Genomic DNA, 22,515 nt, shown 5'->3' on the forward strand with positions numbered 1-22,515 from the left:
ACGGCAGCACTGACAGCGTACACATATCTTCAAGGTAGGCTCAAGACTTTGCTCCTTTAATGTGCAATAAAAAGAGGCAACTCTCCCACGCTCAACAAGAAATCCCACGAGCAGGAGCCCTGGGCTGGGCACCCTCCTCTCTGGCTGCCTTTTACAATTGTGCAGCGTGTGCAGTTTGCTCAGAAGGGTTTTTCTCCCCATGTGCAACGGAGGTCCTGGCTGCTGCAGGGCTGCTTTGCTGGCCTGAGATGACTGATGTCTCGCTTCACCTCTGTGCTCACCAGCTGAACAAGCTACCCCAGCAACAGCATGTTCTTGCTGGTATAACAGTGTGGATGTAAAGGCCTCCTGCTTTAGGGAACACAGCTCTTCAGCCCCAGCACACACAGCTGCCCTGTGGAGTCTATAGCGTTGGCCTGATCAGAGGCTCAGAGGGACTCCCCACACTGTGGCATGATGTGGTGGAAGGCATCAGTGGAAGTGAGAGAGGGAGGTGGGATTGCACTGGGGAAAGAGAGGATAAAAGTATAATAATGGGAGAATTAAATTAACTGCAAAGAGTGTGCTGAAGGCACATCCTACCCCATAGCAGACAGCCCCTTCAGCCTGCGGTACTGGTGGCAGCTCAAGCCCTGTGTGCAGCCAGGGGCTTTGGTAACTGGCTGTCATGCAACAGAAACATTTGGGCTGTGGGTAGGATTCTAGATAAACTGATGGGGGTGGCGGAAGGAAAGGAAGAGGAAGAGAAGGGGTTGTGAGTGGGAAGGTGTTGCATACCACAAGCACTGTGCAAGGGAGGCGAGAGCAACAAGGCCCCTCTACCATTAGTGTTCCTCCTCTGCCACCTGTAATGCTTCACATCTCTGTGCTTTCCAATCTAACACTGGCAGGCAGAGGGCTGGAAATCCATTCTAGGGATGGGGCGAGGAAAGAGGCAGGCAGGAATGATTTCAGCAGCAGACTGCAGCCTCTCCTGTGTCTTTAGCAAGATCTCTAACTACCTCATTGGAGAGGAGGATGGGGAGGTTCTTCCGCTTTGCCCACACTATACCAAAAAAAAAAAGCCCACTGAACTCCCACATTCTCTAGCAGCTTTGGAAACCCCCTTCACAAGTCTATTGTGTGACATCCCTAAACACAACAAAGATTATCTTGAGATCTGAAAGCAGCTTAAAAATAAAAACAACTCAAAGGGAAAACAGGAAGAGAGTGGAGGAAGGGGACAGAGTCCTTCCCCTGCTGGCCCCTGGTTGGAGGCAAGGAAAACAGCACACACAGCCTCTTGCTCCACAGCACACCAGTCCATAGCATTCACAAGGCAAACATAGCATCATCTTCCTTTGCTTGCTTCCGATGATGGCTGGCAGCAGGAGGGGAGATGGATGACCCTGCTGAGGAGCTGGACAAAGTGGGTAGACGGTCTGCAACTTTTGCTCGCTCTTCCAGAAACTTGTCAAACTCTGGGGCAAGAGAAGAGCAGAGCATTAGCAAGGAGGGAGGTTTGTGTAAGAGCCAAGTTGCTGCCAGGAACAGCTGGAGAAAGGGGTTGGCTGGCAAGTCTTACCTTCGCTGGTGACACCTTTTGCATCCTCTGACTCTCCCTAGGGAAGGAGGAGAAGGGCATGGTTAGAAGCAAGGTAGACAAAGGCATCTCCACAGATGTGATTCTTTGTCTGCACGGGGAGAGACAGGATAGAGTATGCCCCACTTCCGCAGTACAGACATGTTAGAATGACCCTGAGCCTCAGTTCATTAGCTATGCCTCCCAGAAGGCTAATTATACTGGTGTGGTATCCCAAGCCCTGTGTCCTTGGCTTTTCCTCCCCTACTCCCTCCAAGCAGCCTGTGCCACACATGCAGCAGGGCCAGCGCTGCTGTATGATGCCTAAAATCCAGCCTCGCAGACAACTCTGGCAGGACTGCTAGCTCCAGGAAAGCAGCCCCTCACTTACCACATCAGTGGAGAGCCACTTTTCTATGTCTTCCATGAAACTGGCTTGAGGAACCGGCACCTAGGACAGAAGGAAAAAGATTGATGAGGCCAAGAAAACAGAGGATGTTCCGGGAAACCCACTCTGCAAAAAGAAAGCCCAACCCAAAAGCTAACCCGCTCACTCCACCATTCAGTCAGCTCAGGCCCTTCCAAATCCAGCCGGTGCCACTGCAAAGCTCTCCCAGCTACCAATGCCACCACTCACCTGCTTCCTCTGCCCCAGCCATACTCAGACACGCATAGTTTCCAGGATACATGCTATTAAAAGCATCTGGGGTTTGGTGATTGGCTTTGGGGTATTAGGACTGGACCAGGCTTTTCATTCTGGTGAGGACTCACTAAGTGGAAGCTGGCTGCTTGTGTTAGGCAGCCCGAAAACAAGAGAGATGCTTTTCTCCACACCTCCTCCCTTCTACAAACCTGTGACAGTCTGATGTCAAAGTCTGTGATCCTGAAGATATCGGATGTGCCAGGTTTGGTACCACATTAAGGGGGAAAGACACCTGCAAGAAGTGATTCCCTGGCAGGATCACGGAGCACAGCAGGATTTGACATCACACCAAACTACAGAAACAGACCTATCAAAGAGAAAGTCCTCTACAATTAACATAAATTTTACTTCCAGTAGGGACGAGGCTAGCTCAGAAGACTTCATGTCCCTGGCCAATTTAAACAGCAAAGAGACACCTTCCTAGTGGACAGCAATAACCTTGAAGGAAACCAAGTCTGATTCAAAACCTCAGATCCTTTTCTCCAGTCATGAGCTCCTGAACAAAGCTAAGCAAGGAGCAGCCTTTGCTAGATGCTCCACAAGCAGAAGCATGAGAGAGTACTTATGGGAACTTACTTATTAGTCTCCTGATACGTATAGCTCCCTTGCTCTCAGGAAAACAGCAAGACCAAGAAAAAGAGCAACGCCTTCTTACCAAGGAGAGGCAGATTTCCCCAAAACCAGGGAGCAAGTGCAGATAGTTACCACAGCTGGCAGATGGATGAATGAGGATGGAAGAGGATGTGTGAGATTAGGGAAGTTTTGAAGCAAACTGGCTTTGTCTACCCAGAGAGGAACTCTTTGGAGTAGAAGGGCATTCAAGCCAACTGGACAGCATGTGGGGAAACTTCCTAGAGCAGACATCAGTATGGGCAGTGCCCATTTCAGGAAGACAGGCTAACAAGCTTCAGACCTGGGAGCCTGTCAAAGCCTCAGTGTGCCTGAGGGGATGTAATTGCAGGAATTCCTGCTGCTAAAAGACCAAATTCAACAGCCTGAAGGCTCAAACACTTTAGCTAGAGGAGGAGGTCTTGAAGAGGGTAAAAACTGAAATATGTTTTCCTCCAAATAGGGTAGCTCATGCTGAGCAGGAGAGGCTGTGGGGGGAATGAATGGCAGCAGCCTTCCTCATGATGCCATCAGCTAGTGCCTCTGCACCAGACACCCACCCCAAAACAGGCCATCCTCTAGCTCAAAGTGGCACATGCTCTCTTGGCCTCAGAGCTCCTAGGATTTTTTCCTACAGACATGTTTACTTGAGGAAAGATGGACACTCTGCCTGCTTCCTTCCCAACCCTGGTCTCCACTACTGCCCCAGACCAGGGTTGCTCCAGTTCAGTTTGCAGTCTCTGCTGATGTCTGCTGTCCATCCTCATGTGCTGTGCCAGAGTCACTTCTAGTTCAGCAGCCCCAGCCTCCTTCCTCCCTGCTGGTGCTCCACGATCTCACCATTCCTTGCCGCATCATCCACTTAGTCAGCTGGGCTCCACCACTAGAGGCACCAGACTCCCCCTGCTCAAGAGAGAGTCTGCACTGAAAGCTACTATCACAGAGGGCAAGGGAGAGGGGAGGCAGTGGGTTTAGGGTTGGGGAAACAACACACTAGTACTGGTGGCCTACTTCTTTGATTACAGAGAAAAGGACTCGGAAACCTGCTGAAGAGGAATAAAACATACATTTCCAAGTGGAAATTTCCGTGCAGATACAAGGAGGCCACCCTGTTACTGACTTTCCATAGTTTCTCACCTCTGGGGTTTAAAGAATAGAGAACATAGAGCCCAGGTAGGAAATGCAGGTTGATGGAGACTGGGAGTTATCATCAGACGTGTTAAACACCTGTTTTTTTCCAAACAGACAGCACATTTATTGCATTGGTGAGCAAGGAGGATGCTCTCATTCCTGGTGACGCACTAAGAGCTCTGTGGCCACTTACCGTTCCTGTGTTCTGCTGCCGGGCATCCAGGGCACCAGCGAGTCCTTTGGAGGCTTGGGGATCTTCGTACTTCACTCTGAAAGCATGAAGTTAGATAACACACAGCTGATGAGAAGCCTGGGAGTGAAGAGCAGGAACCCCTAAACATATATTCAGGGCGTCTGACTGCACAGCTTTTCATCTCTCATCATTCTGCTCCCAAGACTTTCTAGAATGGTGTGCAAAACCCCTACTAAAGGTGTAGCCCATCACAAAACAGACTAATCTACTCACTGCAACATCATGGTGGGATACCACAGGACAGCCCTGGCACGTGACAGGAGGATGACAAGGCATGATATGAAAACAACCATCCAACAGACTAAAACACAGACTTTCAGAGCTAGGTGCATCAACCATGACATTCATCTGCTCTGGGGTTGACTACAGAAGAGAGGTAACTAACATAGACTGACCAGAAGATTACAGCTGCTTTAGACAGGATTCAAGCAACAAGTCCCTACATACTCACCTACCTTCACAGACACAAACACAGCTCAAAAACATCTCTTTAACCGGTACCACTCAAGAACTGATGGTGGCAGAGACTCACTGGTCTATGCTACAGAGGAAGTGGGACAGGATGATCAGAAGAGCCTAGTGTTGCTTCAAGGTCTCCAAATGCACCATTACAGCAACCTCTTTCCACACACAGACACGTCTCACCCATAATCTCCCTCATCCCATTTCTGTGTCCCCTCTAGGCTGCTACCACACATGCTAATGCCACACGTCACCATTTGATCCATGCAGAGTGGGAAAAACAGTCCGTCCGTGCTGGGAGAATGAAGCCTCTCCCATAAACTCTCCGCAAGTGTCCTCTCCAGCTGCTCCCAGGCCCCTTTTCGCAGATCCAGCAGACCATCAAGTGGAGCTGTTTTTGTTGGGGGCCAGAGGCTTGGGCCACCGGCGCTCAAACTTCTCGAAGAAGTGCTCATCAGTGAAGGGGCCGCTGTGGACAATGGCATCAAGGATGAAGTACAACGCTGCTATCATGCCACTGATGAGGAAGAACGGCAGGAAAGGCTTGAGGTGTTTCAAGCACTGCTTCACTGAGAAACACATGAAACATGGAGGGGTCAGGAAGAAACCCCAGTGGCCCTGCCTGTGTCTCCTGCCAGCAAGTCCCGTCCAGGAGCAGCAGGGCAATGGGTCTGTTCAGACGGAGGGAGACACTGAGTGCAGAGGCTGGTGAGTGAAACAGGAAGCCTGAGCCAGTGAAAGTAGAGGCTACCTGGCAGGAGTGCAAGTGCAGGCAGATGGAGGGCAGTGAGCAATAAATAGAAGATGTCTCATTACTTGTGCAGAGATCACAAGCCTCAATCTGTTGGGGACTGCGCCACAGCTGAGAGGATACGATTCCACCTCTGCCCAGATCTTCCTCATTCTCCAGCACTGAGCACATACCAGTGGCTCGGATTTCAGCCCTAGATTGGGTGCTGTTGGCACCACTGTTTTTGTCCCGGACTGCCTTTGTCCTCAGGCAGCACACCCCACAGTAAAAGTTGTGGGGAAACCCATGGACAAAACACATGAAGTTGTGTGTAGGCCACGGATCTCCCCACTGTTGGGGTCCGCGCGAGGAAGAAACTACAGCACACCAATATGGTGCTCTAGTAGCTTCTTTATTTTGGTTAATACACACTTTTATAACCTACATACTCTCTTATGTAACGGTTACACACTAAGCTATTGGCTACAAGTATTGTCCATAATCTGGCTGCGTGCCACCTCTACTGTTCTAATTGGATACTTACTATAAACTTAAGCAAGCCACATCCCTATGCTTTCTTGCTATCTCATGCTGTTACATAACAGTGTACTGGTATGTTCTCTCTATAACTTTCCCACGGTCCAGGCCCGTACATCCCACCACTTTTACCAGAAACAGTCTGAGGCAGAGGAATGAAAGGAGACATTGTTAAGAGACCTTAACTTGCTATTGCCCAGCTGCAGAACAAGGCACTCCAGTGGATGGAGATCAGGAGCACAGGTCTTTGAGGGCTGGAGGAAGCCGTGTACCTGTGGGCTCTACTGCTTGGTAACCCATGGAGAGCAGTGAATGATTCTGACAGGCAAAAGAGAGTGAGATCAGCTGCAGTCTCTCAAGCCAAAGGCATCCGGTCAGCACAGCTCTTGTTGGCTCCTCCCAGAACAAGGATTCAGGAATCCACTCTTTGTGGTAGAGAAAAGACCTCTTCAGTTCAGCCAGTACTATGGAGATCAAACTCTTAGTGCTTTACACCAGGAGGTCTCTCAAATATACTACGGACGAAGAAAAATCAGTCCCATTTACCAACAGGGAAGCTGAGGCACAGAGCAGTGCCCTGCCCTGCAAACCACAACTGACTGCATACTTCCTGCACTCCAGTTCAATACTCTGCCATTAGGCTGCATCGATATTCAGTGATTCCCAAATTCAACATCACCCCAGTCAGGGCGCATGAGTTCAGAGACAGACAAGAAAACTCAGCCAGTCCCACTCCACACCTTCATCTCCAGACGCTAAGTCTCCCCAGCACATGTGGCACCACAGTCCACTGACACAGCGGTGAGGGACTTGCGCATGTAGAGGCTGCTTCCTTCTTCCCATGCCCAGGAGGACACTGTGAAGAGGAGATGATGGCAGCAGGAAGAAAGACTGTGAACACAGAGGTCATCCTACAAACACTGTGTGTCAGAAGAGTGCATTTCTATCGCATCCTACCATCTGCCAGGAACTGCTGCTGGTTGGGGTCACAGCTCCAGTTGCCCTGAGGAGCCCTCCCCCTCTGCAAGAAGGCAGGACAGGATGGAGTGGGCTGCTACACTCACTCTCTGCGCTGCTCAGCCAGCGAGCTGCCGCGGGTCAGGGCAAACATGTCAAACTCTTCTTCCAGCTTGCCAGAGGTGTCGAGGGAGTGCAGCCCCGCGCTTACACTGCTCGAGCCCAGGTCTGTGAGAGAGAGAGCAGGGTGAGCAGGCAGCACAGAGCAGTAAACGGAGGGCTGTGGGCTTGGAGGGTGCTAGGTGGAAAGTTAGCATCAGAACAGGCTAAACGGCTCTAGGCCCACTCCTCTATCCTGCCCCTCAGTTGCAGCACAGTCTATGCGTGTGTGTGGTGTCATGGGTGAAGTAACAGAAGCAGTTTCTTTGCCTGCTCACCAGATATTTTTAGCTCAGTCTCAGGCAGCAGCAGCAGCATCAATTTACTGCACTGATCCTGAAGGCTAGATGTTCCTGACCATTTAAGACAACCCAGAGCGAATTGCTCCATAACCTGTGTTTCTGGGCAAGCACCTCTGACAGATGAGTGGATTTTCATGACTCAGACATAATCTGAAAAACCCTGACTTGAAAAATATCTCAACTGGCTTGTCTGTAAAAACAGTCTTGCCAATTTTCTGTAGCTGCATCCAAGCTGTACTGAATGTGCTCACAGCTAGCAAGAGCTTCAGGCAGTGCTATGTAGGCTGTTGATATGTCTTGAAGAACCCTCAGGACCTCTCAGGCTTGTTGAGTAAACAACCTGTCAAATTCTGCGTCCTGAGCCCAAGATGCTCATGGCTGCCTTTGCAGCACAGCTCAGCTGCTTTTCTTCTCCCAGACCTCAGTGGTCAGCCTGAAACCACACAGCAAGGGAGGCAACTGCACTGCTGCTAGGCATTGGAAAGGGAGCAGCTTTCTTCCCTAGCCTGCTGGAAGGCCCAGTCCTTAGCCACAGCCTAATGCTGAGGTCCTTCTTAAGTCATGTCCACCTCCTGCATTACATGAGGTGTGGATGCTGGGACACATGCTTGTGTGCCTTGGGGCATATAAGTTTCTTTGTGAGTTTGTTAGTTGACAATACACCCTGTTTCTCTAGGTTACTTTATGAATGTGACTAAATAATTTTGGGAGGTGATTCAAGAGCATTAAAGGATTCACAGAGCAGCACAGGAGAAGGACTGAGGGGAAAACTGCATAGCAACATACTCATTCCAGCCAGCTGAGAGGAAAGGTTGTTGGTGACTTCAGGCTGTTTCACTGCAGAAGGAGTACTGGGTCCCAGGTCAATCAAGCTGTTCTCTGCCTCATTTGGTGCCTTTGGAATAAAAAAAAAAAAAGGAAGATGGTGGGGAGTTTATAAAGCTTGAACACCCTGACCCTGCAATCCTAGCTCATTAACACTGGAGAGGGAAGCCCTTCTGTACCCATCAAAAGATACCAGCTGTGACGCCTCTCCTTGTGCGAAGGGGGACAGTGATCAGAGAACTGGCTGGGAATAGTGTCCCAGGGCAGAACACGCCTTGGTAGCCAGCCTCCCAGCTCTGCTGGGTGTCAGTAAGTAGGGTAGGTGCTGGTTCAGAGGACAGGACAGCACTCAGAGGATAAAGGGAGGCTTATATGAGAACTGGTCCTCTCAGTGTTCAATACTGAAAAACCGTAACTGCTGCTGGTCTGCTCTTGCTCTTTGGGTGAGAGGAAGGCTCCCACTGGCAGGGAGGGAGAAGCTAGCAGTGGGAACTGGAGTGTCCTGCACAGCAGCATGGCCTGGCACAGCTGAGCTGGGAGAGCAAAGCCTACAGCTTGTACGTGGGGTAGACTGAACCTCTCTCCAATTCAGCAGGACACTGCTGGACCTGCAGGATGCAAACCAAGCTGCACAGAGGGGCAGTTGCTCCGAGTTACCTTAACAGGCTGTCCTGTCCGAAGACGCTCAAACCTGCAAGAAAGGTGACAGGATGCATTTCAGTAGCACGTGCCTATTCACCCACAGCCCAAGAGATTTCGTACAAGGCTTGGCACAGTCTGCCCTTTCCTACATACTAGGAAAGGGGGACCATGGCTCAGGGCCCAATTCCCCCTCAAGACTGAAGACACCACAACAAGGCCCACAGAGTTGACGTCTCCTGAGAGGTGGTGTGAGGAAGCTTCTTGTGATCCTCCAGAGCTACTTCTAATGAAAATGGTTCAAACCCAGCTCTCCATACAGTCACAGGGACTAAATTCTCCAGACTTCATCCTAGCTTATAAGATGGGTTTGATGAAATGGAAGAAAAAAGAAAGGGGTGCTGATCCCACCTGGGCAAGTCCTATCTATCCCTGTCTGCCTCAAGAGCTAGAAAACCAGCTCTTTCAACTCAGTTCCCTCCTTCTTCTTCTGGGTTATGTCACAGGGACATCTTTATATTCTATCAGTAACTTATGCAGCAGTTTCAAAGGGACAGGAATAAATCAGCAAAAACTTGAGAATTGGCTTTGTTCTCAAAGATGGATGATACATCTTGAGCATTACACTCATAGGCAGATCAAAAGGGTAGGATAGAAGGCCTTCAAGAGGCAGTAAACTCTTGTGGAAGAGCAGGGCAGAGAAAGGAGGAGAGAGGTACCTGTCATGGCGCAGAAACACATTGTTGAGGTTGTCGTTGATGAGGAGCAACTCCTCGGTGAGTTGCTCATGGAGGACACGGGGAATCAGCTCCAGCACACGCTGCTGCATGGCTCTGCATGTCCGATTCAGCTCCTGTTCGCAGCAAGGGGAAGTTACCACAAAGGTCAGGCTAAGGCTGAGCACTCAAAGATTTGGAAGTCTGACTGGGACAGACAGAACCCCAGATGCTACTGGGGTCTATCAGCAAGGGTTGATGGGCAATAGATATCTGTGTGAGAGGTAAACTGAGTCTGAGCTTTACAGACAATAATTGTATGCCTCTTGTGTAACACATCACCCAGAAAGAAAGGCCCTTGGGGACTACAAGTACCCATGTGAGATGATTCCAGCCTCAATAGCGCAGCTTCCCTTGGCCGTCGAAACTCTACCTTCCCTGTGTCCCCCTTATCCCATCACTCCCTGATAAGCCCCACTCTAAACTGTCCAATTGTTCCCCACACCTACCATGCATCATGCCCCAGTCCATCAAGACATTGCTAAATCAAGCTGCGTGTGCAGCCCTCTGCCCCGCCAGTGTTCCTTACTTGCAGCAGCTCCAGGTCAGAAGGCTCGGCCTGGGATGGCACAAGCTCTGTCAACATCTCTGACATGACCTTCATGTTCCCATTCACCACTTCCAGCTCACTGCGTAGCTTCGTGATCTGTAAAAGGGAAGGGAAGTGACAGCTCCATCTGGGAAGACTGGGGAGATAGCTGAGGTAGCTCTGAATGGCAAAGCACCGCATGTGTCTGCACGTTCACAGAGCCAAAGGGAATGGCCACTGGGGAGCTCATTTGTCACCACTCAGTTTAGCTCTTGGGAGCTCCCAGCAGAAGGAAGTTCTGTGCTGGTAACAGATGCCAGGCCCTGGCCACTAGCCTAGCCTTCATTTTTAATAGCCAGCACAGGCTGCTGTTATGATTCAAATCTCTCCCCAGCTAGCAGCTCCTGTGTGGCAGCCACTCGAATCGTTTCATTTCCAGAGTGGTGGAAGAGGGGGAAAAAATGAATCCCCATTCAAAAGGCAAGCCTCAGCTAAGTGTGCAGTTGAAGGTTTATCCCTTTGGTTTCACAAGCTGCTAATGAGCCTCTTGAGAACAGTTTCTCTGTTCTCTGCTCTGTTCTGCGAGGGGATGCAACCTACCTACAGCTGGAGGTTTGGTGCTGAACACGGTGTCATATGAAGTCAAGATGAGGAAGGAGGAAAGAAGATGGGGAAACAAACGAGAAAGCCCTGGCCTTTGGAAACCACAGAGCCAGACAGCGTTGATTCATATAAAGTCAGCAGTGAGGCAAGATAAACAAAGATTATAAGGAGGCATCTACTGAGCAAGTTTTTTGCTGTACTGCACTACAAAGACCTCACTCAAAACTTCCGTGTCTCAGTTCCCCGTTTCCCTATAGCCAGGAGATCTTCCCTCTACCTGCAAGCAGCCCTGTCTTAGGAAAACATAACCGCCTCGTGTTTGTGGTATCCCAGTTCATCACTGTGACCACAATGGAGCTCTGGGGAGCTCTCGAGGGACTATGCTTTAGAGGAACAGCTCCTTGAGGACAGAGGCTGGGGAAGGACCAGGACAGCAGTCCCAGAAGAGTGTTTGTGAAACAGCCCCCAAACGCTGGGAGAGTCAGCAGCACCGTGGGGCTCATGTCCAACTCACCTGCTCTGGTGTAGGTGTGATGGGTGCGTCGCTGGATGTGCCTCTCCCAGTGGGCAGGGTGACAGGGTGGAGGATGGACTCTATCTGCTGAGGGGAGTTGACCGCAGGTGAGTTCTGTCCAGACTGGGAGTCGGAGCTATACACAGTCTACGGACAGAGGTGGGAAAAGTTAGACACTCACAGCTGACAGGGCAGGGCAATTAGGAGAGAAATGCTGATGGCAACTCCTCATCTGCTTTCAATAGCTCTTCCAGCAAAGAGGCTGTCCTGGAGCTCCTCACTCCCCAAAAGCCCACTAAATACAAGCTAGAGTTCCTGAAGTCCCCTCATAGCTCCAGAACGTCAGCTGCCCAACACCCTTCTCTTCAGCAATGCTCCCATACCCTCTGTGGTGTGTGGATGGGTGACAGCATGTCCAGATCAGTCATGGGGAACTCCAGACCCTTCCGTCTCAGGTCTTCATAGACAGCAACGACACCAGTCAAGTCTGGTGAGCTGCGGAAGGCGTCCGCCCAGGACTGGGGAGAAGGAGACAGTAAGCCCATCATCATTTACAGTAGTCTTCTGTACAAATACCTTAAGACAAACACTCTCTGAACTGGCACAGATGCTCATGCTTCTTGACTCACCTGGATGAGGGTCAGCACCTTGTCATGGACTACGGCAGGTGGATTGTTCTTCGGCAGGATTGTTCTCACCAGGACACCTTCTACAAAGTCCTGGCTGGACACAAGGACATGGAAGCGATGGCCGCAGTTTTTCACGCATGTCTCCAGGACCTTCAAAGGCAATGAAGCATTAGCTGTAGCCTTCTCTGCCTATGTGTTTTGCCTTGTTGGCTTTAGGTACCCATGTCTTTTCAGCCAGGGACTCAGCTTTACAGCAGGACATCACAGAGCTGAGAAAGAGCCCTGACCACTCACCGTCAAAGCCAGCATCACTTCATGGAAGTTCTTATTCCCTACAATTCTCTTCTTAATGGCTCGGAAGGCATCTTTGGGCCTGCAGGAGAAATCAGATGAAGAGAGATCATCAGAAGGTTGAGACCCACCTATAGAGAGGCAAAGCAAAATAGCCACTGGCTCTGGATGCCTCATACTCAGCAGGTGACCTTCCCCACCATGTTTTCAGGGCAGCTTGAAGCAATGAATGGTAAAGAAGCTTCTGCCTGTGGTTCTGCAAGAGGAGTGGGGTCCTGCTAATGAGTGCTGTTACTGAAATTGGACGCCTCTGTGCTGATGTCTGCAACAACTCAAGGTGTATAGGACACAACAGAAAATCCCCATGGCAGAGAGACCGAAGAAGAGGAGATCACAAAAAAGCTTGGCGTGGGTTAGGAACAGGAAAGAGAGAGCGAGCTGCAGCATTCCCTGTGTTGCTTGGAGAGAAGCTGTTTAACAACATTTCCCTGTAGGAAAGGAGGCTAAAAAGCAGCAGAGGAGATGCAGTGCCAAAATCTTGCATATATTGCAGGCAGGCAAGAGAGCAGCAGCATAGCAGAGTCTCCTTAACCATTCTCAGAGGGGAGAAGCACTGCGGTCTCACCCCACTGTGGTCTTGTGAGAGGGCACAAATGAACCAACATGCTCTGGCAGAGCACAGGAAGAGAGGCTGGGCTGGAAGAACAGCAGTGCTGGGGGAGAAGAGTGGGGTGGAGACACTGAGGCAATGAGGAGGGCAGGAGTGTATTGGCCTGTGGGGCAGCAGAGCTGCAGTGGATGGGCATTAGCAGGGCAATGTGAGAGCCTGCCATGCCAGGAGGGTACAGCTGTGTTACCAGGCTCCCAGAACTGAAACACCAAGTCGCCACAGCTCAGGACTGAGAACTATGGGCAGAGACAGGTGTATCTGCACCATGGGGATAGGATGGAAAAGAAGTGGTGACAGATCTGTGAGCAGAGATGTTTGACACTGTTTTCATACAACTGTGAAGCTGAAAACTGGGCTTGCTAGTCCCCTGTCAGCATCACTGTGGGGTAGGACAGCAGGAGTGAAACCTACATTTTTGATTCCATGTAGCACCTTCTTTTTCGCATGTTGCTCTTGACATCTCCACTGTGAGAAGGAGCAGTCCCCCTTGAATTCACTGGCAAATCCCCAGGTCCAGAGTTAACAAGTCTGTCAGATTTCTGAACATCTCCCTGCAGGGAGAGGGAGACAAGGGCTCCCCCATCCACTCTGTGCACATCGGAGTGACTGTACATGAAAATACCTGAGAAGCGAACCCTGAGAAGCAGGACTTGCACAGTCAGAGGACTGAATATCAGCCTGAGATTTTCCTTTCTCCTCAGTCACCAGCCTACAGATTTTTACATTCCCAGAGGAGAGAAAGAGAGGGGTATGAAGGAGGAATAAACCGAAGTGGAAGAATTGCAAATATACCTTTGGGAGATGGGAGGCAGCCTGGCTGGAATAGATGTTTCTCTGGGGACCTTGAAGGTCTGTTTGAATGGCTCCCAGTGCTCATGAAGTTTATGGGGAAGCATCTAACAGATGCTCTGACAGCTTTGCTGTGTCTCTAGGTCTCCTAGCAGAGTCTCATCTAAGGGACTTTTGGGACGCCTAGCCTATTACCTCCACCAGTGCATGCTACCACTGCAGTCTAGGGATGTAGTGTGACAGAGTGTGCTGGGACCTCCTGCTGGATATGTACCCTTGCCAGCTCCCTTACCCTTCTTCAGTCTCGTTAATGATGTCGCAGATCTCCATGTTGAGAGCCCAGTCCTCGCTCCGCAGGGACCCATCGGTAGCTCTGTCTGGAAAACAGAAACCAAGACCCAGCAAGGCTAAGAGCGGCCCTGGAACTCTCATGAGCTGCTGTTCACCTGTCAGGACACCCCAGAGCCCAGCCACCTTCTCCCTGGTTTCCACCACAACGTGCAAGGAGGTGAATCTGGCTGCAAAGTCCAGGCCATCAAGTGCTCCCCACTAGGTGTCACCACCACAAAGCGCACGGCTGGCCGGTGCTGGGACGGGTGGTTGCTCAACTTTGCCCACACTACCCATGCTACCAACACACAAACACACACTGTGTGATCTTTGGTGTCCTGCACACGAAGGGACGGGACTCAGCATGACTTCAGCTCCACAGCTGGAGAAAAGGGGGCTTATTTGCTTTGTTGCTGCAGGGCCAGAAACGGTGAGTTTGGTCTGCTCACACTGACACAGATCTAATGTCATCGCACCACTCTTGGTTTGCATCAAATTAGGGAGACAAAAGAATCAACCTCCTTCTTTTTACATGGGCCCTACAAAAACAAACAAGTAAACATAAACAGCCAAAGCAGGGCTCTCTCTTGTTTAACGTTTACATTTCTCCCCTGAACTTCTGGCCTCTGGGGAGTATGGACAGAAGTGGACTGCAGGCTGAAGTTAAAGCAATATTGTTTCAGCTTTGATTGTGTGCCCTTTAATTAGGAATTCCTCAGTCAGCCTTGATGTTATTCGAGGCAGAGATCTGGGAAACGAGCAGCTATTACTGAGAGCACCAGTGTCTCCACCCTATAATCAGCTGTGTCACTGTCCTCGCCACACCGACTGACTGATGCCTTCAGGGGCACCACCAGCGGATGGGGGAAGGAGAACCGTCAGCGGAAGGAGAACAGTCAGGATCCAGGCACTCTCCAGACCACAGGGAAACACAGGGACGCAGCAGAGGACAAGAACCATCCTTCCCTGCTCTTCCATCCTATAAAATGCCTGACTTAGCACTGGGGCAAGAGAATTAAAACTAGCCAGACTGGTTTAGCACCTACCAGGTGCTCTTCAGGAGAGCTCAGACCCAACAAGGTGCTTAGAGAAGTGCCTGCACTTTCAAAAGTGCTGTCCCTGCAAAATCTGGAGCTGGCCCTTGCTGCTGTGGGTCTTCTGCCCCTCTGGAGAGGTCCTTCCTCTGCAGAGCTGCCTTTTTCTGCTTTTGACCCAGCAGCTAATGATCCCTCTGTGGGCATGAAATGAAATGCCCATTCACGCAGTAATAGGATAGTGCCATAACACAGGAAGAAGATTTTTTAACTCCTGTCTAGGTAAGCACATCCATCGTGTTTGGGATGTCCCGTTTTTAAGGGTCAGGTAGAGAGCTATTCACAGCACTGTGCAATGCAGCCTCTTACATACGTGTGCCTCCCACAGATTACACACCACAGCGTGAAGCCACTTATCCGCATCTTATCGCAATCCAGCCACCACCTTTTCTGTTGACTGCAGAACGTATTGACTACACTGTGATTATGCTGATTACATTGTGGCCACAGCCAGATGGAAGAGGGCAAACAAGGGAAGGAGAGTGGCAGAACATTCTTGATGCTCTTCCACCTTTCTGAAGGTCTGGCTACTGCTGTAATAACCTGAAGGCCCCTTGATTCAGGTGAACTTTTGTCACTTTGAGTATTAATTTTACATAGGAATCCTGGTCTCTTGCAGATCTGAGCTTCCTCAGTGATGCACAGGAGGTAGCATCGCATTGATGTGGTGGAGAATATATTCAGGGCAGTGGGCTACAGGGGAGCATGTCTGGTGCACCAGGGCATATACCAATGGGTGAACCTGTGGTAATAAATGGGGGAAAATGTTTTCTGTCAGGGGTCCTTTGGGATCAGGACTCAGTAGAGTAGCAGAGCTCCAGGTTCCCTCCTGCTCTGGGACACCACACGGCCAGCCTTGCCAGCAGGCAGTCTGTACCTCAGGTCGGTCTAATGGATTTGGCACACATGGTCATAAAGCCACCCTTCACTTGCGCTCTCCTCCAGCATTCCCTGCTCATGATACACCTTGGTTTGAACCCCAACCTGCCCAGAAGTTTCTCTGTACTGTTTGCTGCCTCTGGCAATGAAGCACACAAATCAATCACACAGGGATTGCTCTACTGAAAGGCAGTCCACATCCACTCCTCTCAGCCTTGAAGAAAAACACGGCACGTGGAAGGAAAAAAACAACTTGGGAACAGGGCTGAGCCTGCTGGGAAGCTCTGAGCTGCAGAAGAAACCAAGGATGAAATGAAAACTGCCTTTAACCATCAAGTCCTTGCTGTTCAAGTCTCCCCAACCCTCCTCATCCTTATTTTCACTGTACACAAACATGAACTGAGTCTGCAAACACCCTTCCTTCGCCTCCCTATGTTTGGTGGCACTCTGTGACCTGCTCCCCACCACCACCCCTTTTCCTCCAAACACACCAGTCCTGCCAAGGTCGGGCAGCAGGTTTGCTTTTCAGACAGGAATGCAAACAAACCGTGCATGCTCCTTCACCTGGCTGGCCACTTAAGGGAAAATGGGGCTTCCTCAGAAGTGACACACACTGCCCCGCTGTTACCCCACAATGCTGTGGTCATCCTGCTACTGTCACCCCCATTCACATGCTGGTCAACGAAGAGCTGCAGGAAAGCAGCAAACCTGCCATAAATACAACATAGGCTCAAAAAATACAAAGCTGGAAGAGCAGTATTAGGGCATATGGGAAACAGGAACGTGACCATGAGGCATTTCCAAGGACAAAGCGCTTGAATTTACCCAGTGCAGATTAAGATATCTGGTCTAGCTGGCCTTGGGAGAGCTGCAGCTAATGCCCTTTTAATCCTCCTTGCTTGCTTCCAAGCACTAGGGGACTGTTCAAGCCTAGTAAGATATGTTGGAGTTTTCTCTGAAATCCTGAACTCTACCCTTTTAGTAAAGCCTGAGGAAGGGAAGAAAACAAAATCTATTCATTAGTCACATGAAGGATCAGGGTGGCTGGCCCCATTTCACGAGCCGTGATTAGCACATGAGCTGTCTGCCCCTCACGAAATCTGAGCCCAGGATGGCTGGGTTCAGCGATAAGTCCCTAAAAACAGCGAGCACGGGAGGCAGGGCATGGCTGCCCGCCCTGTGCTCCGCCTGGCAGGGCTGAGCCTGACCTGCTGCAGAGAATTCCCCCAGCAGAGGTTATTGGCCAGTGCGGCTCCCGGGGTATGTCAGCACTGGGGTTTGTCTGATTCCAGTCCGCTGCCTCACAAATTATTGGGATCGACCCGGAACTGCTGAGGACTGTGGTACGGGTTGAACCAGAGCATCGACTCTTTTCCTGCCTGGCATTTGATGTGCTCCTGTTGACTCCAACTAGGTCATAAAAATTATCTGGAATCGTCAGCTAAGAGACAACTCTGAGCTCAGCACAACTGACACAACGGAGCTGTATGTTGCTTCGTGCCATGAGTAAATGTCACAGCTTTGCTTCAAGCTTATTGTCTCTGCCCTCGTGGCAGGGGAGAGCCCACTGTGGGGCTGGTGATTCCACCCAGCCATCTCTGCAGCAGCACACCAGCAGTACAGTCAATAGCGCGCGGAAGCACAGGAGCTGGGGACAGAAGATGCTGCGCAGGCTCCTGTCCCCATTGCTCCCCGTCACCGATCTGAAGCACCCATAGCCAGCCATGTGCCGTTCAGAAACCCTTCACCCGTGACATGCTCTGCCATAGCTCGTCAGAGACTGTGTGCCTCTCCTCCAAGTCAAGCCCTTGACCAGCCTTCCCTACAGCGCTCAGTCCCGCTGGCTTTAAATTCCTCAGCAAAGCATCAAGCACCTTCTGACCCATTTCAACAGGTGTTTGAGGGCACTGGCATTTCGTTGCACAACAGTCCTTTCTCCCAACCTCTCTTCAATTCGTAACCTCCCTGGCCCAAATCAGCATCCTGTACAAAGTCTCCTTGCTAAGCCTCATCCTTTCGCTTCCCTTGAGGAAACTTCAGCACCAGCTCAGGCAGGACTCCACCGTTTAGCTGTATTGCTCCTCTGAAGATGGAGGGCACTACTTGTTTTCTAGAGAGGACAGAGATACGGCTCCAAAACTAATTCAAGGACGGTGATGGACACAGACTTGCGCTGACATAGTGCTGTGGGTATTTGAGTCTCTGAACTCCTCCTCCTGCTCCTTTCCTGTGAATCAGTTCAAACTCTTAGGGAGCAAAGAACTCTTCAACTGCTGCCTTTGCCCCTTCTCCTCCAGAGCGGGCACAGGAGACAAGGCAATGCCTTTTTGAGAAGCACTACCTTGCACGGAACCATCTGGCTCTGAGAGGAGAGTGTTATTGACAACAGCAGATATCTGCTTCCCACCAGCTCCCAAGGTCCCAGCTCACAGAGGGGTGCAGGGACACCTGCCAGGTGGGATCCAAATGGTTGCGGGGATTTTTCTGGCACATTGTGTGGTACCTGCCCCTCTTCCCCACCCATGAGCTGAGGCAATCTGCTCTCTCTTACCTGCTTCCTCTTTACAGTCTCAGCTTTTCCTTGTTCTCATGCTTAACCCCACCCCCAACCATAAAAAATCCTGTTCATCTCTGTGCTAGACCGTTACTTCTCTTCCTTGCCTGCCCTCACTCACTGAAATAACCCGTCTCTGTCCCTTTCCGTATTCCTATAATTACTAGTTATTCCAGACTTCCAGGGCCAGGAGAGAGCATTGGTGGTTTCCTCTCCATTCTCTCACTCAGAGCACCTCCTTGAAATTAGATTTTCCCTTTTGAAGTTTCTCTTAGCTCCTAGATGGAGGCGCAGTGGATTTCCCTTTTGAGAGGCAAATCCAAATGCTTCAGTAGTTTTTGGAAATTTCCCCACTGGTCAGAAGTACTGTGTTAAAAAAAAACAAAAACAAAACCCACACAACAAAAACAAATACCAAAAAAACCCAACCAAACAAGTCTGTATTCATCTTACTTGGGAAGAGACATCATGGTCCAAAAACAGGACAGAGGCAACTTTTGTGACTAAATTTCAGGACTGGGAGTAAGAAGCTAGAACACCTACTCCTCTGCAACTGACTCATTCTGTGACAGATCACCGAGATTATCTGAGCATCAGTTTCCTTGTCAGCAAAATAAATGGGATTTACTAGATTAACATTAATGAAGGAATTTAAGAATGTTGCTGCAGTGTGCCACAGGATTTTTTTTTTATACCATAGCCTTAATCTAAAACTATTTTAGACTTTCTAAGCTGTATCAGGCTTACATGACACTGCCCCAGTAATTTACAAGGACGCAGTACGAGCTTTCTGCAGACAGCCCAAAGCACCAGCGCTATGCAAGTTTGGTGCTCAGGGGTTCAACATGCAGCTGACATGGACCTACCAAACAAGTCTGGGTAAGTAATGTTCACGTCTCAAATTAAACAGGGAAGATTTATCCATGTCCCCAGCATGTTGATAGGCAGTGTTCAAAAGGAGAAAACATTCATATTTTCAGCCACCAGCCCTTTCAAGTCCTCCACACTGAGTTCCTTTCTCAAACGCTGCAATTCCTCCACCCCTTTGAGCTCCCATAACCCCAATCAACCCCAGTCATTAAGATCTCTCTACTGTCACACTGCTGGTACTAAGGACTTTAAATTCCTGTTTGACAACACTCTTGAAATACTTTTTTCCTTTTCTTTGCTGTTGGTTTGTTGCTTGAAAATCCCTCCTTTAATCGAAACAAAGCCCAGACAGAACTCACTTACAATCTGGCTATTATACTGATCAGAAGATCCAGAGGGCAAGAAGTGATCTGTGACATCTAAAGATAACTTCAGATTGCCTCTACCCAAACACAAAAATGTATCTGATGCACTCACTGAGGGAACCAAAGAGCATTAATTCTGGAAAGGGCAGGAGACGGCTTCTCCTGGAAAGTGTGATGAAACATGTGACATTCATCTGGGGAGATGTCAAAGATCATCTGGACGTTTTTGTTACAGACAACCTTCCCTGGTGGTCCTTCCCCCACCTTGCTGTAGTGCATCTCACCTATCTCACCCAACACGAGAGAGTGCCGCATCCGGGTGCCCCCTGCCCACATCATTTGAACACTGCTTTGGGCAGCCGCTAAAATAAGCGGCGCTTATAAAAGCATTACCTAAAGCAGCTGCTTGCTCCCTTCCCACCCCAGCCACAGCAGCCTATTCACCTGTGTGAGCAGACCAAAAACTACTGAATCAAGGACCAGATGCTCACAGTGAAGAACAAAGGTCTGCACAAGTGACAAAAAGCAAGACTGAGCAAGTGCATAAATAAACTTAAAAATGGCCATTGCACAAGCTGGAGAGTTTAAATGAGCAACATCAACCTTCAAGCACAGCCTGAAGCCACTTAGACAATACAACATGGGAAAAAAAGAATCTTTATTCTAAGCATTTTAAGAACTGCGTGTCTGTTCTGAGACCACTGTAGCTGTCTTGTTCTTTCTAACTGTAGTATCTCTTTGCTCCACTTTCTCAGACTACGTCCTTCTGTGTTCATCTAGTTGACCTGAGCACAAGGACTAAGAGAGACTGCATGTTCGCAGGCCTGCAAGGTCACAGAGTGGACGCTACACTCCTGCTGTTGATTTCACTGCCGGAGCTGGTACTGAGCCCTGTGAGAAGGCCCGCGGCGCAGGGGAGGTGCTCTCCACAGAGCCAGGGCATGGACCTGCCAGGTCTTGCTTGTCCCAGACCTCTGTGCTGGGAAGTTCAGGGTGGGCAGCCGCCCCCGGGGGGCCCAGGGCATCGTCCTTCAGGTGGGTCACGCTGATCTGACCAGGCGTGCTGCGCCGCCACAGGGCCAGCCCAGCCCGGAGCCCCTGTGCCCTGGCAGCCTCCAGCTGGTCGACGGCTGCCCCCAGCAGCCCTGTCACCTCAGGGGGCGCGCGGCCCCTTCCCGCCCACAATGCGACAGGCCGCTCTAGCTGCAGCCCAGCCAATCAGCAACCCCCGCTGTGCCCCCTGGTAGGACCCCGCCCCTCCTGCGAAGCCCCCAAAGAGGTGAGGGCGGGAGTGCCCCCGAGCCAATCACGGACCTCGGCTCTACCGGGGAGCGTGCCTCGGACCACCGGTCTGCGGCCCCTTTAAGTGAGGAAACTTCTCCTCTCCACCTCAAGACCCCCTCAAGCCCGGATTGGCTGGCGGGGCCGCCGGCGGAGCAGCCTCGGGCTGCGCGTCCGCTATTGGTCGTCAGTGCCCGTCAGTCAGAGAGGAGCTCTCCCCTCATTGGCCGATGCCCTCCCCACCTCCCACCGTGGAGGCGGGGGCCGCCGGTTCCCGGAGGAAGGGGTCCGGCGGGCAGGCAGGCGGGCGGGCGCCCCCGGGGGCGCGGGGGAGAGCGGGCGGGGAGGGGCGCGGTGCGGTGTCGCGCGGGTGCGGGGCTCACCGATGCGCTGTCCCACGGGGGAGCTGAAGGGGTTCCCCAGGAGAAAGTCCATCGCCGCCGCGCCGCGATCAGCTGACGCCGCCGCTCACGTGACCCGCGCGCCAGGCCGGGGCGGGCCCCGCCCGGGCCCTGCTGTGACGCCAGCGGCCGTCGCCCGGGAGGGGCGCGCGGCCCGGCCCGGCCCCGCCGTGGGGCTGCGGCACGGAGCGACGCGCGGCCCGGCCGGTCCCACGCTGCCGCTCGCCGGGCTCGAGCGCGGCCGAAGCGGGGCGGCAGCTGCCGAGGCAGGGCGGTGGCGCTGCCGGCGCGTAGCCCTGGCCCGCGGGAACCGGGAGGCTCCCGCCACCGAGAGCCGTCGCCCCTTTCTGCAACGGCGCTGCGCTTCTCGGCTGGTGCAGAGAACCCACGAGCTGGGCTTATGCCCCAGCACAGGACAGCCCGTGATGACGGGCCTTTGTTTTTCCATAGCCCAGTGTTGGAGCGAGCTCGTACGGGGGACACGGGCTGGTCAGCGAGGCACCGCGTCCTGCAGCGTCCTCCTGGCCTGAGCTTGTCACCCAGCCCCAGCCGAAGCTGCAATTGACCCAACACTCGGACCCTGGAAACGGGAACTTGTATGAAGTAAATCATAGAATCACAGAATGGTTTGGGTTGGAAGGGACCTTAAAGATCCATCTAGTTCCAGCCCCCCTGCCACAGGCAGGGACACCTTCCACTGGACCAGGTTGCTCAAAGCCCCATCCAACCTGGCCTTAAACACCGCTAGGGAGGGGGCAGCCACAGCTTCTCTGGGCAACCTGTGCCAGTGTCTCACCACCCTCACTGTAAAGAATTTCTTCTTAATATCTAATCTAAATCTACCCTCTCTCAGTTTAAAACCGTTCCCCCTCATCCTGTCACTACTTGCCCTTGTAAAAAGTCCCTCTCCCGCTTTCCTGTAGGCCCCCTTCAGGTACTGGAATAACCAGTGCAAATCACAATCTGACACCGCCACGCCTGGTGTCCTGTGTAACATGCTCACCTCGAGCCCCGTGTGCTGTTCTCACCTTAATGCCACGAATCTGAGCTGAGCTGAGGCAGCAGGGAAGAG

At 51.4% G+C, this 22,515-nt stretch overlaps 1 protein-coding gene across 2 annotated transcripts; it reads right to left on the bottom strand.

Moving 5' to 3' along the window:
* Positions 1–28: 28 nt before the first annotated feature.
* On the bottom strand, positions 29–21,540 carry TOM1 (target of myb1 membrane trafficking protein). Of its 2 annotated transcripts, XM_068400733.1 has the most exons (15): positions 21,426–21,540; positions 13,962–14,046; positions 12,214–12,292; positions 11,920–12,069; positions 11,674–11,808; positions 11,291–11,437; positions 10,174–10,290; positions 9,588–9,721; positions 8,887–8,920; positions 8,191–8,299; positions 7,051–7,171; positions 4,198–4,273; positions 1,953–2,012; positions 1,565–1,601; positions 29–1,460 (listed from the first exon to the last, which is right to left on the bottom strand). In XM_068400733.1, exons 1-15 carry the CDS (start codon positions 21,475–21,477, stop codon positions 1,312–1,314), a joined length of 1,485 nt encoding a protein of 494 aa, XP_068256834.1. In that variant the 5' UTR covers positions 21,478–21,540; the 3' UTR covers positions 29–1,311. The 2 variants fall into 2 exon arrangements, with proteins under 2 accessions (XP_068256834.1, XP_068256835.1); XM_068400734.1 differs by lacking the exon at positions 13,962–14,046 and having other exon boundaries at positions 21,426–21,509.
* Between the last annotated feature and the right edge of the window lie 975 nt (positions 21,541–22,515).

Source organism: Nyctibius grandis, chromosome 5 (assembly GCF_013368605.1).
Source record: "Nyctibius grandis isolate bNycGra1 chromosome 5, bNycGra1.pri, whole genome shotgun sequence".
In the NCBI taxonomy this organism is placed as follows: domain Eukaryota; kingdom Metazoa; phylum Chordata; class Aves; order Nyctibiiformes; family Nyctibiidae; genus Nyctibius; species Nyctibius grandis.

What these genes read in the sequence shown, in the direction of transcription:
- TOM1 (XM_068400733.1), bottom strand. Translation starts at nt 21,477, where the DNA reads ATGGACTTTCTCCTGGGGAACCCCTTCAGCTCCCCCGTGGGACAGCGC. An exon ending in CCCCGTGGGACAGCGCATCG is followed by an intron (nt 14,047 to 21,425) that starts GTGAGCCCCGCA and finishes TCTGTTTTCCAG; the next exon opens with ACAGAGCTACCGATGGGTCC. An exon ending in AAGTGATGCTGGCTTTGACG is followed by an intron (nt 12,070 to 12,213) that starts GTGAGTGGTCAG and finishes TTGCCTTTGAAG; the next exon opens with GTCCTGGAGACATGCGTGAA.